At 43.6% G+C, this 16,403-nt stretch overlaps 1 protein-coding gene across 5 annotated transcripts in view; it reads left to right on the plus strand.

Annotated features, from left to right (window-relative positions):
- RGL1 (ral guanine nucleotide dissociation stimulator like 1) overlaps positions 1 to 16,403 on the plus strand; it is a 135,896-nt gene that overhangs the window by 71,307 nt on the left and 48,186 nt on the right. For 4 of the 5 annotated variants that reach the window (XM_081012131.1, XM_081012133.1, XM_081012132.1 and 1 more), the window contains one exon: positions 10,782 to 10,990. In XM_081012131.1, coding sequence (XP_080868257.1) covers positions 10,782 to 10,990 — 209 coding nt within the window. Of the gene's footprint in view, positions 1 to 10,359; positions 10,378 to 10,781; positions 10,991 to 16,403 lie in introns of those variants that run through there. The other variant, XM_081012136.1, reaches the window with a different exon arrangement.

The following is a 16,403-nucleotide window of genomic DNA, read 5'->3' on the forward strand; positions in this document are numbered from 1 at the left end:
TGTCTTGGGAAGAGCCAGACCTTGGAAGCCTTCCCTGGATTTGTTATGACTCTGGAAAATCGGAACAAGGGTCAAAGTAGATTAGATGCCAGTGGCCACTTTGGTCAAGCGTGGGCATATGGTCCCTAAGAACCTCGTGAACACAGGAAATGTATACAGAAGGCTCTCAAGGGATTCCCACCCAAACTATGAGAGCTTCCAGGAGAATAAAATCCTAGAGTGATTCTTTACCTCTGGAAAGCAGTTAAAACTATGGGTTGGAAAGATAAGGTTTTCAGATTTCGCAATTCTGAGAAGCATGTTCTTGTCTATAACTTGTAATCGTATTGGCCAGTTTTTTAAAAACTTGATAAGCATGCAGCTAACTTAAATTTTCTTTTCAATCCCTTTTTATATTCATTAAGCTCACAATGGAAAAGGTTGTAATTATGATGGCACCTTGATATGCCATCAAGCATTCCTTCACTTTTTGCCTGACATTTTCCATGAAGTAATAACCCCATCTCTCATTTCCTCATTTACTTTGAGGGTACAGTAGGGTGGGTAATGGCATCATAAGGTAATTTGTCTACATGTAGTGATTTTGGGTAGGCACATTAAGAATGTTAATACCAGGTGCAAAAAATGAAAGGTTGAATCTCTCTGCACACCTGTGTGAAACTCCTTCTAAATCAGTCAAGATTTCAGTTTTTAAAATGGTACAGTCCTTCTGAGTGCACTGGGGTAAATAGGACCTCAGTTACAATTGTCTGCCTCTGTTTATGAGATTTAATTTATTTATTTGTTTCTTGGTACTTTCAGGTGTCTTTTAAAGAGAGTGTTATGATCTACCTGGAAGTTATTTGCTCAAGTACATTTGAATAAATAGCATAATATCAGGTTAGTTTGATAGGAAGAAGTAAAGGCTAAATGGCACATTCTCTGCAAATATGGGCTCCTAAACCCATGTTTGCCAAGATAATGTGAATGCAGAGGCTGGGGGCATTTGCAGGGGAGAATCAGTCGGTGGTAAGGGAACAACTTGCTAATTCTTCCCCACAAATCTTCCTGAAGTTGTTTTCCCACCCCCCAGCTGAGCTCTGAATCCAGGGAGAGCATGCAGCCTAGGACCCTCGTACCTACAGGACCGCCTCTCCTGGTATGCCCCACGGAGGACCTTAAGGTCCACAAATGACAATATTTTGGAGGTCCTGAGCCCCAAGGTAGTTACCGTATTTTTCGTTCTATAGGGCGCACCGGCCCATAGGACGCACCTCGTTTTTTGGGGGGGGAAATGAATAAAAAAAATTATTCCCCCCCCCCCACCGCGGCTGCTGCCCCAAGCCTCGCTTGCTTCGGGCTGCAGGCTACCGCCCCAAGCCTCGCGCGCTCGGCGGGACCTCCCACCGGGCGCGCGAGGCTTGCAGACACTCGCCCGAAGCACGGGGAGCCCTCCGGAGGGCTCCCCGTGCTTCGGGCGACAAGCTGCCGCCCGAAGCCTCGCGCGCTCGGCAGGAGGTCCTGCCGAGCGCGCGAGGCTTCGGGCGAGTGTCTGCAAGCCTTGCGCGCCCGGCAGGAGGTCCCGCCGAGCGCGCGAGGCTTGGGGCAGCAGCCTGTCGCCTGAAGCACGGGGAGCCCTCCGGAGGGCTCCCCGTGCTTCGGGCGAGTGTCTGCAAGCCTTGCGCGCCCGGCAGGAGGTCCCGCCGAGCGCGCGAGGCTTGGGGCGGCAGCCTGTCGCCCGAAGCACGGGGAGCCCTCCGGAGGGCTCCCCGTGCTTTAGGCGAGTGTCTGCAAGCCTCGCGCGCCCGGTGGGAGGTCCCGCCGAGCGCGCGAGGCTTGGGGCGGTAGCCTGCAGCCCGAAGCAAGCGAGGCTTGGGGCGGCAGCCGCGGTGGGGGGGGAGAAATAATTTTTTTTATTCATTTCCCCCCCCAAAAAACGAGGTGCGTCCTATGGGCACGAGCAATGGCCAACGAGGAACCTCCACAATACAATTTTAAATTTTTATTATTCCTAGTAATGATGACTGGTGAATAATAATTGTATATTGATATTTCTTTGCTTGTTTCATTTACATTCCTAATAATTTGGGTTGGGGTTGATGACAGTTTTATATGCTCATCAAAGGGTGAATTTACTCAGAAATTTGGGGAATCCTACTTTAACAAAACATTATAATGGGAATTTTTTTTTCAACTTAAGAAACTACATCACAACTAAAGAATATTAGCCAGCATTGGAATAAATTGAATGTTTTATGAATGTCCTTACTGAGAAGTGTATTTTGTTAGGTGACCTGGTGCAAGGGATTGCACACATACCCAATCCTTCTCCTCCCACCGACCACATCCTCTTTGCCACGGTGGCCCTGCCCTCCTCATGATCACTTGCTCCCAGTGAGGGCAAGGAAATGTGGGGTGTAGGGACATTGCAAAGCAAGATAAATTTTTGACAGCAGCCACCCATTCACAGTAGCATGAAGTCTGGCCCTATGTGCCACATTGATCCGAAAGGAAATTAACCCACATAATCAGTACTAATAATGGGACATTAATATGCCTGGATATGCAGGAGAGGGTGAGTGCAGGCTTAACAGAAAGACAACGGTTAAAATTTAAAAAGTTTGGAGGCATGCCACACTCTCTCTCCTACCAGATTCTCCTCTTATTTACTATTTACTAGTGATGTCAACCACATCCTCAGGAAGGTTTACATTACAAAATTCCCTCTTGCAGTTAACTCAACCAGACCAACCCAAGACATTGTGGTGCTTGACATGGAAAATGCAAATACAAAGACACACACAAGAGTGTCTGCTGGGAGCGCAAGGCTTGCAGACACTCCCCCGAAGCACGGGGAGCCCTCCGGAGGGCTCCCCGTGCTTCGGGCGACAGGCTGCTGCCCCAAGCCTCGCGCGCTCGGCGGGACCTCCTGCCGGGCGCGCAAGGCTTGCGGACACTCGCCGGGGCTGCAGGCTGCTGCCTGCAAGCCTTGTGAGCCCGCGGGAACTCCCACCGGGCTTGCAAGGCTTGCGGATAGCTTCCTGAAGCCTGGAGAGCGAGAGGGGTCGGTGCGCACTGATGCCTCTCGCTCTCCAGGCTACAGCGAAAGCCTGCATTCGCTCCATAGGACGCACACACATTTCCCCTTCATTTTTGGAGGGGAAAAAGTGCGTCCTATGGAGCGAAAAATACGGTAGATTGGTCTCAACTTGGGCCAGGGCCTTTTCAGTACTGGCCCCAACTTGGTGGAAAACTCTGTCACAAGAGACCAGGGCCCTGCGGGATTTGACATCTTTCTGCAGGGCCTGCAAGACAGAGCTGTTCCGCCTGGCCTTTGGTTTGGAATCAGTCTGACCCTTATGTTTCCCTCCCCTTACGGTTTTGATTTATGGGCCGCTACTACTAAAATGAGACTGCATTTTAAATTGTATTTTAACCTGTATTTTAACCCGTATTTTAATTAACTGTTGTTGTTGTTGTTGTTGTTGTTTGTTGTTTTCTTCCTTCCTATTACGGTTCTGGCCGGGGAGGGTGGGGTATAAATAAAAAAATATTATTATTATTATTATTATTATTATTATTATTATTATTGTTCCACAGATGGGGAACTTCAGAAGGTCCTTGGATGGCAAGTGCAGGGTCTGGGTTAGTTTGTATGGGGAGAGGCAGTCCTTAAGTGCACATGACCTCCCCTGACCTTTATAGATATCATATGGAAAATTTCCCATCAGCTATAGAAAAACTCTTTGAAAATAAGTCAATATGGTTTGTTTGTTTTAGGCGGACAGCTGGCCAGAAGGCAAAACCCAAAACCTCTTCTTTCTTTTCAGGAATCTTGATCATGTTAGAAAAGAGACTGTCTCTGATTGAATCCAGATTTAGCTATTTCCTGTTAGCGTGCTAACTCGGCCCGCAGTGTTTTATTCCATAAGTCAGTGTTATTGAATGGTTGCCTGCCAAGTCCCTTTAAAGACTGGAAGGCAGAATTGCTGGGAGAATACAAACAAAATTATGCCTCAGAAGTTCCTTTAAATGATTTCTAACATGCTGGTGTTGGTTGCTGATAAATGCTTATTATTTTTTATATGCACACATGTAGAGAGGCATTCTTGTTGGCTGCCCCACAGTTTTGGAACTCTCTTCTCCTAGAGATCTATCAGAGTCCAAGCCTGAATATTTCCTGAAAGAGCAGTGCAACATTCTTGTCTGACCCGGCATTGAACAGCCTGGTGTGGCATAATCTTAATTTTCTTTTCTTTTTTCTTTTTTCACATTAATTTTTATTAATTTTTCATTCATAACAATCCAATGGAGGCCACATTAATACAATGCCAAATCATGCCAAATCACAATACAATCAATAAAGCCAATTAATCAGTTCCGAATTCAATGTTTTTGGATGACTTCCCGTGTTCTGGTTATCTGGAGTTGATGTTAATTCTTGGTCCTGCTCCAATTTAATTAGTCCAAATTCCACAATTCCGATCTTAATCCTTTGTTTTAGCAGCCAATGGTGTGATGACTTTCATTCGTATTTAATAAATCCATATCCATTAATTTGCAGAGGGAATTTATATCCTGTAGTTTCTTTGTGAAATATTTGTTTACCTTTAGTTAAAAACTGAACTAATACAGTTAAAAACTGAACTAATACAGGTAAACAACTAATATTTGTTTACCTTCAGTTAAAAACTGAACTAATACAGTTTACCTTCCCGCCAGAGTGGTACCTATTTATCTACTTGCACTTTGAGGTGCTTTCAATCTGCTAGGTTGGCAGGAGCAGGGACCGAGCAACGGGAGCTCACCCCGTCGCGGGGATTCGAACCACTGACCTTCTGATCGGCAAGTCCTAGGCTCTGTGGTTTAACCCACAGCGCCAAACATACACACACACATTGCTGAAAATATGTGGGTGAAAATTGAGCAAAAAAGTGTGTACATTAGAGAAAACGGCATACAAATGTGTGCATTAGGCAAAATTAGCATTGAAATGCAATACTGAGGACTTTTAAAAATTTGTTGAACATAAAAGTGGAAAAAAACAGGAAACAGAGAGAAGCAAAAATTGAGAGATTAACCCATCCCTAACTTTATTCTCCCTTGGATAATAAAGCAATAGGGAGAAAACCTTTCCTCCTTCCTTGACAATGGGTGGTCCATTTTCACCCAAAGAGACCTGCTAAGGTGCCTACATTCAATGGATCTCTCTGAGCACAGTGTCGCACAGCATAAACCCAGAGACTAAGATAAGGTTACCAGAATTTTTTTTCAATGAATCCGGGGACACTTTTCAACTTGAATGGATTTTGTATGGGGACTGATTTGTAAATCTGGGGACTGTCCCTGGGAAACAGGGACGTCTGGTAACCTTACTCTAAGAGGCGCTTAAAGAAAGGGGCTTTTCAGTGTCCCACGGACACCTCATGGCCATCTGGCACACTGATGGCTTCCACCTATGCTCTGCCACGAGGAAGGGCTTTTTGGTGTGGTGCTGTGTGTTTGGTAGTGGTGGTGGGTCATAACATTTAAAAAGTCTTTGATTTCCCCCCCGTTAAGCTGAGAGATGATTGTCTTTGGACGCCTTCCATAGTAAAAGTGTGGAGTGCTTTTTCCTGGGTTTCATTTTTTACGCAGAGAGAGCCACAGAAATAAAAATGTATTTTGCAAAGGGCAGCAAAATCTCAGTCAGAAAGAAGATGGCCAGGGAAAGAACGGTGGGCAGTGTCAATATTACAGTTAACAACTGCGGAGGCTGAGTACAAATGAGTGAAATGGAAAAGAGAAAGGACCCCAGCAGGACCCTCTGCACCAGCTGGTGAGGCGGCAGCTCTCCATTGGCGGAGAAAGTTCTGTGCAGTTTCTGTATTCCACAGCTATGAGAAATGCCCAGCCACCTCCCGTTCCATCTTGAACTGGTAACAAGAAGGGAGAAGAATAAACAACAATGAGGTCATTGAGCCATCCTCAGGTGGTTTATCCTTTCTATAGCATATTCACTGTTGCTTTTGTAGTCTAAATGCAAGTGATGAAGCTCCTCTTGGGAGACCAGACTCCTAGTGTCTTGTAGACCTCATTGCTAAAAGATGTTGCCTGATAATGTTTCCCTTTGTGTAAACTTTTTACCGATAAGGAAGATGGATATATGACTCCTTTTCTAAATAGTACATTTTGAATAATCAACTCTGTTGTAACTTGATACGTTAGCAAGTGGAGACCTGCAAAAAGTTGCATATATCACCCCCATACCTTCTGAGTAGCTATCAATCCTACCCCCCCCCCCGCCACTCTTCCCCTCTTCTGTTTTCAGCTCCCCACTCCCACACAGAGGGCTGTTTTGTTCATTATCACTGTGGAAATCACACTGCTGGGAAACTGAGTTGCACGGAGTCCCTGCCACATGCTTAGCTGCTGATATAAATGTCTGCCCACATGATAACTTTGTCAGGTCCGATTCTCTAAGCACTGGCCTGTAGGCCCACTTGGAGTCTTTCCCTCTGCTACAATCGTACAAACACATTCTCCCTTGCATACTTGCCTCTCTTGCATACTTGGATTCTCTGTAACACATACACACATGCATGCACATACACACGGAGGAGGAGGATAGGCGCCTGCAGCTGTGATACCACTGACCTCTGATGCTGCAGTGACTTTTCTTCACGACTAGGCCAGATCATACATGCCCCAGCCCTGTTCTGGAGTGGAGGAGGCATCGACTTCTAACAGACGTATACGCTGAATTTGGCACTTCTGAACCAATGGGACTTTGCTTATTAAGGCATTTGCATACCACTTAATCATTAGTGTTTCTATGCAGTCTTTTTAGGCCCCTGGCCTTTTTAGGTACCTGGCCTAAAAATTCATCAAACCAAATACTACCTTAAAATGCCTGCTGGAGTAAGAAAACTTTTTTCCTATGCATCAGGTTCAGCAAGGAGGCTGCCTATCTAATCAGGAGCCAGTTCTGATCTGCTTGCATCACACTGCCTCTTGTATCAAGTGCCCCCTTTTGTTCAAGCTTTTTATGCATTGCCTTTTTTAAAAATCCCAGATAATTATATGTAAAATTATGCACAAAAATATGTAGAGTCAAGCCCCATGTGGTAGTATATTTTTGCCGTATAATTTTATTAGTGTTAATAATGTACCGTATTTTTCACTCCATAAGACGCACCTTTTTCTTCCTAAAAAGTAAGGGGAAATGTCTGTGCGCAATCCCTGGAGCCGAATTGCCCAGGTGCGAAAAGCAGATCGTGCTTTTTTTTTTTTTTTTTTTTTGAAAGAGGGAAGTAGGTGTGGAAACAAAGCCGCTGATCGGCAAGCGATCGGGAGGGAGATAAGGCTGCTGTGGGAGGTGGGGAGGTAAAGATAGCGAACTTGCAAGGCGAGGAGACAGGAATACTAAAACAAGCAATGAGGAGAGAAATTAGAAGAAAAGGAGGAGCAAAAAACTGCTCCAGCTAAGGAAAAGACACTAAGGCAAACGAGGGAAAGGAGTGTTGAAAGGAAGCAGCTGATCGGAGGGAGATAAGCAATAAAGGAGGCTGCCTGGGAGGGGGGAGATAAAAGCCCGTGGATCCTCAGGATTTTTGCATTGGGTCATCCCAAATTCACCATCAGATCACATAGCATGTCCATGGCTACAGCCTGCACCAAAAAAATAACGCATCCACTGTTTCGTGGGGCTGCAATGGCGCAAAAACATGGTTACAAAGCACAGGTCCACGTGGATTCTCAGGATTTTTGCATTGGGCTACCCCAAACTCTGGTGTGCTCTAGTCTATGGGGTCACGAAGAGTTGGACACGACTAAACAACTAAACAGCTAAACAACAACAACACCCCAAACTCACAGTCAAATCACATGTTTGTGGCCACAGCATGAACCACAAAAATCATACATCCACTGTTTCATTCAGAATCTTTTTTTTCTTGTTTTCCTTCTCTAAAAACTAGGTGCATCTTATGGTCAGGTGCATCTTATGGAGTGAAAAATACGGTATTTTATACAGTCATATGCATTGTTGTATGTATCTGTTTATATGCTGCTGACTTTAGGAAACCTGAAATGTGCATGCATATGATATGCAAGAATCATAGTTTTAACATAACTTGCAAAAATAAAAATAAAAACCCTTCTCACTAAGATAAAGGGAGACAAAAGGGATTTTTAAAAAAATGTGCAGAGAAGTTTGACCTTGAGATTTTCAGAAAACTCTGTTACCTCTGTTCTCCTGCAAGATTTTGCGTGCCTATTGGCAGGTGCTTTTGTTTGGCAGACTGGCTTCTACAGCCTTACCAAAAAAGTACTAATTGCCTTTTCCTTTTTTTTACCAATCCACCTGCCTTTAGATCCCTGTGTTAGCCAATAAAATGGGGAAAGCAACTGTTTAAAAGCTTCCATGGCTGGTACCCGAGAGCAGATTCTTACCTATGTGGCTATTCGGAGTTCTAGATTCCTGCAGAACAATAACATCATTCCCCTGCACATTTACAGTTGTTTGTGGGCCTTTGTCACCTGGTTCATTTCCTCTGTTTTAGTCAGCTTTGCACAGGGTTCCAAAAGCTACTAAAACACATGATGTTCTTTGACTTCAGCAACTTTTGGATGAGGATCTAAACAGACTAACACAGTTTGAAAAACTTCAAGAAGTTAAAAGAATGAGTTTTCATGACGGCAAATAGCTTAGCAATAAAAATAGGACATGAATTGCAAGATATGGCATCTGTTCCTTGTGAGATGTGTGAACCAAGGAGTTTAATTAATAGTTATTATACAAATGGGACATCTTGACTTGAACATCATACTTCAAAATTCCAAAATGTCTTAATAAAAATACTTGGCTTGTTACATTGGTATCTCAGTTTTTTGGGTGGTCTCCCATCCAAAAACTGCCCAGGTTCATACTTGCTTAGCTTTACAGTTGGGTGTTTTCAAGACTTCTCTGTTTTAGACACATGTTATATCAAGCTTTTGTTGTTTGTGTTGATTTTGGCTTCATTTTAATCAGCGCAGCCAATTCTTGCTTCTTTCCTTCCTAAGTTTAGTTTCATTTTTGGAGGATATGTGGGGGGAGCTTTCTTCCAATCCTCCTGTTGTGAAGATAAAATAATGTGTAGTCTTTAGGCGGAACTAAACCCATAAACTACAAGGTTACTAAAAACACGAGACCATTGCCAAGAAAAGCAACCCATGTCTAGTTTCTTCATAATGTGAACTATGTGATGTGACGTTACAGTGTCGTGAGTGTTCAGCATCAGGGGTAGGAACTGGTGGCCTTCCAATGGTTGTTGGGCTCCAACTCCCATCAGCCTCAGCCAGCATGGCCAATCGTCACAGATGATGGGACTTGTATTCCAGCCACATCTGGAGGGCCACATGTTTCCCACTCCTGTGCCACTTCATTGCAACATGGGAAACATATGGAATGATGATGTCATAGCACACATTTCACGACTACATATTTCAGAGGACAAGAGACATCAAGCATGGGGTTGCTATTTTCAGTAGCTATCCTGTGTTTTGATAGCATATAGCTGTAATGGCGTGGGTCTCTCCCACAGAAGTGAGACAATTCTGGCAGTAATTATCTCAGATTTATTGCTTAAACACGTAAATCACTGCAGAGCTCAGTCCTCGGCGTCTTCTCCCAAGTTTGCTGTTGCCAAGTCTGAGCTCCGTCTCTTCCTCCCCCAGCAACGAAACCCCCACTTTCTTTTCCCCGCCTCTTGCATATTCTCGTGAGTCTATGCGTTTTTGGACAGGCTATTTCTGGTGCCCCTGCTGCTGAGCCTGAACTGGAACTGACAGTTTGTGTTTCCCCCCTTGGACTCCCCCCTTCCTGCTCTTTGCTTCAGGTTACAGACTCCGCTAACCCAGAAATAGTACCTCAGGTTAAGAACTTTGCTACAGGATGAGAACAGAAATTGCGCGGCGGCAGCGGGAGGCCCCATTAGCTAAAGTGGTGCTTCAGGTTAAGAACAGTTTCAGGTTAAGAACGGACCTCCAGAATGAATTATGTTCTTAACCTGAAGTACCATTGTACACAGAGATTAGGTTTCTACTGCAGCTGGCTGCCCTTCCTCCGGTTTACACTCCAGGCTTATCTCGTCTCCTTGACTCTCAGGGCGTGTAGCCTCTGCTAGCTGTGTCTCGTATCTGACAATAGCCTACCCCCCCCCCCTTTTATCAAAATGCTCACAGTAGAATGCGACATTATACTGAATGGTGAAATCTGGGCTGACTTCAAGGGTCAGCCGTGTCAGGCACTAGAGGAGGACTGCACTCCAGCAAGATGCCTACTGCCAGCTCCCAGAGCACCCATTGTACTACCGCTTCCCCTTTTGGATATTGCTGGCTGTTCACCTGCCCCCTCCAAGCAAGCGAGAGCAACAGGTAAAACAGAACATCAGACAGTGGCACAGACTGGGCAGAGAGGGAGAGCAAGAAAACAGCCAGTGGTGAGAGGAGGGAGACCTGAGGGCATTTTGTCCATAAAACTTGGAGCTGGGTTAACAGATCTTCTGGAGTTTAATAGCGTCCCCCAACCCTACTGTTTTCCCATTTATTTGCTCTTATGGGCTCAGAGTAGCTTCCGTATGGTTCCCAGATGATCTCCCATCCGGCACCTTGAAGTACCAGACTTATTCAGTTTAATCCATAAAACTACGCCATGTACCTTCAGACCATTCCTGGGCACCCCCTATTAAAAAGTATACCGTATTTGGTTTCACTATGATTGTTCTCCTCTTGGTAGGGGTGTTTGATTAATTTCCCCTTGTTTCTTGCCTTTTGCCTAGGTTGAAGGGGACCAACTGCCCCCAGGGCATACAGTCAGCCAATATGAGACATGCAAGATCAGGACAATAAAAGCTGGCACTCTGGAGAAGCTTGTGGAGAACCTTCTAACAGCCTTTGGGGACAATGACTTCACCTACATCAGTATATTTCTGTCCACATACAGGGGCTTTGCATCTACAAAAGAAGTTCTGGAACTTCTCCTTGATCGGTAAGATTGAAAGGCTATTTTCAGTCAAAAATAGTTTTAAATCATGCCATACAAACTGTCACAAGGGATTAACCACAACAGATTTGTAGATGCATGTAATGAGGTGAAGTTTGATTTTTGAATTATTGTTAACTTGAGTGACTTTTAAGATGTATTTTAAAGTAAGGGTCTACTACCACCTACCATTTCAGTTCAACAATTAGCACTGGGACTACTTTGTGCCTTCATGTCGCTTCATTTTTTATTCTGAAGAGAAAGTACAGGCTTTTAGCCCTCATGCTAGTAAGGGAAAATGGAAAAATAAATTTGCTTCTGGGGCGGAGTGTTAGTGTGGTGTATTTATGCCTGACTTAGTCCTCAAATAGCTACATTTTCCCGCCTCCCTATCGCTTTTGGAGTGCAGGTCGCTGCTTTGGGGGAATCACTCATGCAGTCTGAGGTGCTGCCAGGCTTGAGGGGCCTCCTGGAAGCAGCTCATCCAAAAGGCCCCCTGCTACTGCTTCAGGTAGTAGGAGCAGTGTTTTCTAGCACAGTGCTGCTTGCTAGCCACTGACAATTATTTGGGGGGCCTTAGACCTATTGCCTGCTAGTCTGATGGTAATGGTGGCACTGATGACAAGATGGGAAATAAATAGTGTACATCTGTCATTTGTCTTTTACAGAAAGAAAAGTGAAGCATTCTTAAGCAGAGAAATAAAGTTACACAGTTTCGCCTTTCCAAGAAACCAAGATGTGTGTTTGTGTGTGTGCGATCTCTAACACAGAATGCCTAGCAACTCACCAAATGGAAATCCTCAGGATTCCTTGGGTGCAGTTACAACACTTAAAGTGGCGTGAAACCAATATAATTTTGAACTGCTGCAGTTAGGGTTTCTGTCTCCTGTTCTTTAATTTGCAGGGCGCTGCTCTGACAGTGCAAGCTGTATGCTTCTGTTCACATTGTGCTTTGCAGGCAGGCACACTTTGGTCACACAGTCAAGAGGACAACTAAACTTGCCTCTTCGTACAGCCTGCTTTGCCAGCTTCACAAAATCCATGTGATTTCCTGTGGTTTGTGCTGTAAATCCAGAGTTGAAAGTGAACAAGATTTTAAAAACAAAACACCAGGAACCAATCCCTTACAGATTCTGTACAAGGGGCCACTGTTAAGGATGAATTTTCATTGCCAGCCATGGCTTTCAATTTCCTTTTGAGGGACATCTTGCATTGCAAGGCAAGGGGGTGATTTGTACGCTGTTCTCCTGAGCAAGGCTGAGCTTCCTGCGGGGAGGTCTGCTTTAGTCATGGTTGGCTGGCTGAGGCACAGAATTGGGGGTGGCTGAGGGAAGCTTGTCGTGCAGCTGTTCATTGTTGTTCCTACTTTGTAGTTTAACAAAGAACATCAGTTTGCAGACTGCCAATCGAGCACTTTCATAAAACGCAAGGCTATATATAGTATGTGCACTCCCTTCAAACAGGGGTTTGACTGTCGGTGGAAAGATGAAAAAAGAAGTACTTTTACAGTGACTGGACCTAAGCAACCATGCAACAATTGTGGGCTTGATAGCTTTAGGTCCAAATTCAAAGTTGTAACATGTTGGGGTTTTCTTCATAATTAACAAAATGCAAGGAGGTTGTATGTTTCGAGTGGGGTTGCGGATACATGGCTTCTGTTAGCAGAACTAAAGATTAATTCATGACCCCAGTTGAGGAGGGTCACCAGCTTGCCTCTGGCGGTGGGTTTATGGGGAGGGTCTTTCTGGGACCTGCTGTTTTGTTTTGTTTCCTCCATTTTTAAAGCAGCATAACAGCATGTTACAAACCCAGAAAAAAACTTTTTTAAAAAAATGAAATAGTGAAAAAGCAAAATAATGTCTCAACACATACCAAATCATAATTATTAAATCAACATTTTAAATAGAATTGAATCATTCTACAAAGTCAGTAATGGCTCTGTTTAAAATATATTTAATCTTTTATAGCAAGAGGCTGGGTGAGTTTGTTGGTTGTTGTTAATATTAGAATATTTCTTAATCTTCACAGCCTTCCCTTAGACATCCGGTAGAGCATGAGACTCTTAATCTCAGGGTTGTGGGTTTGAGCCCCACATTGGATGAAATCTTCCTGCTTTGCAAGGGGTTGGACTAGATGACCCTCATGGTCCCTCCCAACTCCACAATTCTTTGATTCTATGATCCCACTAATAAACAATAATGACCCCACTTCTGTTTCTAGGTGTAATGATAAAATCTGTGTCCCTTTAAATAATAATTCCTTCTGTGAATTTAAAATTAAATCTCTCTGGAATCTTAATAAAAAAATCCTTCCAGTAGCACCTTTAAGACCAACTAAGTTAGTTCTTGGTATGAGCTTTCGTGTGCAAGCACACTTCTTCAGATACACAGATACACAGATCTGGAATCTTAAACGCACTTACTTCGGAATAAGTTTTATTGAACTCAGTGGGACTTTCTTCTGCATAAATGTATATAGGTTTGCACAGTAAGTTATTTTATAGCACTTAACAAATATCCCTGAACCATATGAAGTAGAAAATCCCTTAATTTATATTCTTTTTAGTCATAATTTGAACCAGCTCCATAAAATGTCCTTAATAGCTCTGGGGTTAAATGCTACCACAATGGGTTTTAAAGAAAAAGAAGTCCCACATTTTATATTTATATGCTCCTTTTTCTTCTAAAAATGATGCACTGGAATGATTATTGGAAACCAATAATGTTCAAACAGTCTCGTATTAAGTGGTTCAGGGATACCAAAACAAAACATCTGTTTTACGACGTTTCTCTGTGAGACTCTTGGCAGAGAAGAGACTGTGAGCAGGTTCAGTTAGTGAGCCCCACAACAGAAGCCTGCACAAGGACTTCCACTGTTGCAACACCCCTCTGCCCCCTCTGCACCCTCTCCCCACGCCCCTGAAATTGGCTGGTGGGGGCCAGGAGAACCCATGGAACAGAACAGCGCAAGTCAGGAGAAGAGGGTGGATCATTCCATTTAATGGGGCTCTTTAGGGCCCTAAGTAATGTTAATCAAACTGTGATAAATGGCCAACAGTAAGAATCATATGACTTCCAAAGCATTCTGCCATATAAATGCAGTCGGAAAAGAGGCCCTTCCCACAGGCTTTATGGGCAGACAGGCAAAAAAGAGTAAAAAAAATGGTGAGAGTCACCATAGGAAATGAAATGAAGAGAAATTAACTAATGGGTAAAAGCTAAAGATAACATGTTTCTTCAAATTCAGGCTAAAAACCAAAAACTGATGGGGACAAGTTCTAATCTCAGGAAGCAAGGCATTCCAGAGATAAGGTTAAAACAAGGGAGGAGGGTCAGAAACAAGATGAGATTTTGGGTTTGACAAGAAGTCAAGTACCTTTAGAGAGGGAAGTATGAAGAGAGCAAAAAGATAAGGAGCCAGAACTTGCAGACATTTCTAAGTTAAAAGAAGTTTATTAAACCCTATTGGGAAATCAAATCAGTGTAGAGCAGTAAGGAGAGGGAAAGCATGAGGTTAATAGGAAGAGGAGGAGGAAGGAAGGGACTTTCAGAAGTTTAAAATTGAGGAGAAATCAGGTTGACGGTAAGGATAGGAAAGACCATCTTTCAGAGCATTGCAAGGATCAGGTGGTATAGGCAGATTGTGAGAATTAAGCAGAATAGTTATTGTATCAGTTTGAAAGAAAAGGCTGCATACACGTTTACCTGTGAGTGAATCCTATTGAACTCTACAGGTGTTCCAAGATTTAGGGAAGTCTCCGTGTGTCTCCTCCTCTGAGGACACCCACATTAATATGGGTTAATGGCCGGGCAATGGCCAGGAAGAGCCATGTGGCATCAGGGGGAGTGGAAAGAGCAGGACCCTGGTCAGCTGGGTTTCCTCTGATTGTGTCATAATAAGAAGTATGTCTCCATCAGAGGCAGATGGATGTTGACTGTGAAGGAACAGGATACCCTTTGTTGCCGCCATAGAACTTGTAAAGCATTGTGCTTTTAGCGGAGTGAAACAGCACCACCATCTTCTCTAAATTTCCAGCTTTTTCTCTAGCCCCTTTATCTGCAGAGATATATGGAGAAATCCAAAATTCACAGTAGGACCATATCTGTATTAGGATTAACTAAAATGTCATAAAACAGTGAACAATCTTTCAAGTTCTCCAGAATTCTTCATCAAGCAAGATGTTTAGGTGGGGAAAGGAGGGGGAGGCTGGGAGTGCTGTAGTCACTCCCCAAGTCTGAAGCTCTTGAGCTAAAATGCAGGGCTTTTTTGTAGGCATAATTTGTTTCGTTTCTCAAGATGCAAGGCAGATTGTCAGATGTTTTCAGGACAGGACACATTTTTAAAATTAAAATCTAGTAGCCCTTCAGTTCTGCCTCCAGCCTTAAGGTCTTTGGGGAGCCAGAGGGCACAAGTAAAGGGGTGTGTGGCAGTCTTTGTATTAGCAAAGCTGGATATTATTTTTTAAGTGGTGTGCCAGGTAAAAGTCAGCTGGAACAAAAACTGGGTACCATTATCTAGTGTTTGGAGGACACTGAATGCTGAAATGGTGAAGTTTCTGCCAGATAAAAGAGTACTGGAGAACTGAAAAGCTTGCTCCCTGTTGTGCAATATTTTTGTTAGTCTTACTAATGGAATTTCCCTATTGTGGAATTTGTTTTTTTAATGAGTCAGCACAGCTACCTATGCTTTTCATAACAGGGAAATGTGCAAGCAGTGTTTCTGTTTTTCTATTGGCTCTTGGTGGCTGGAGAGAGAAAGTGGGAAAGAAGGCTGGATCTGAAGCTTGCCCCAGAATCCATTTATCTGCTTAAACTCTTGTCAAAGTTGAATTTCTAAAACTCAAATCCTCTACTCACTTACAGTATGAGGAAGCAAGTCCTCAAGGAGGTTTACTTCTGGTTAGTCTTGTATAAGATTGCATTCTAAGTAATTTTAACCATATCAGACATACTTATTTTTTTTGCTATCCCACATTGAGTTATAAAGGCCCATCTGCACACCTGGAAGTTCTTTCACTATAGAATTTTGTACTACAGTCCTGCTTTGTTCCTCTTGATACAGTTCCTAATCTGAAAATCAAAATTGCCTCAGTCAGGAGACTTTAATTGGTAGAACAGGCTTTAGGGAGCAACTTGTTAGCATTTCTCTTTCTATTATACACAAATGGGGCATAAAAGCAGGAGTTGCTATCCTTGCAATGCAGTTGATGCAGCTTCAAATGATGATTTGGTCATCTGCCTTACCTGTCCTCCTGGTACTTCAGGTGGGCTATCAAGTTTTTAAAATATGTTTCCTGAAAGTGCCACTTATATGTTCATACGGTTCTAAAGTAAAGGTAAAGGAACCCCTGACCATTAGGTCCAGTCATGAATAACTCTGGGGTTGTGGCGCTCATCTCACTTTATTGGCCGAGGGAGCT

The sequence above is a fragment of the Podarcis pityusensis genome (assembly GCF_964106645.2).
Source record: "Podarcis pityusensis genome assembly, chromosome: 6".
NCBI classification, from domain to species: domain Eukaryota; kingdom Metazoa; phylum Chordata; class Lepidosauria; order Squamata; family Lacertidae; genus Podarcis; species Podarcis pityusensis.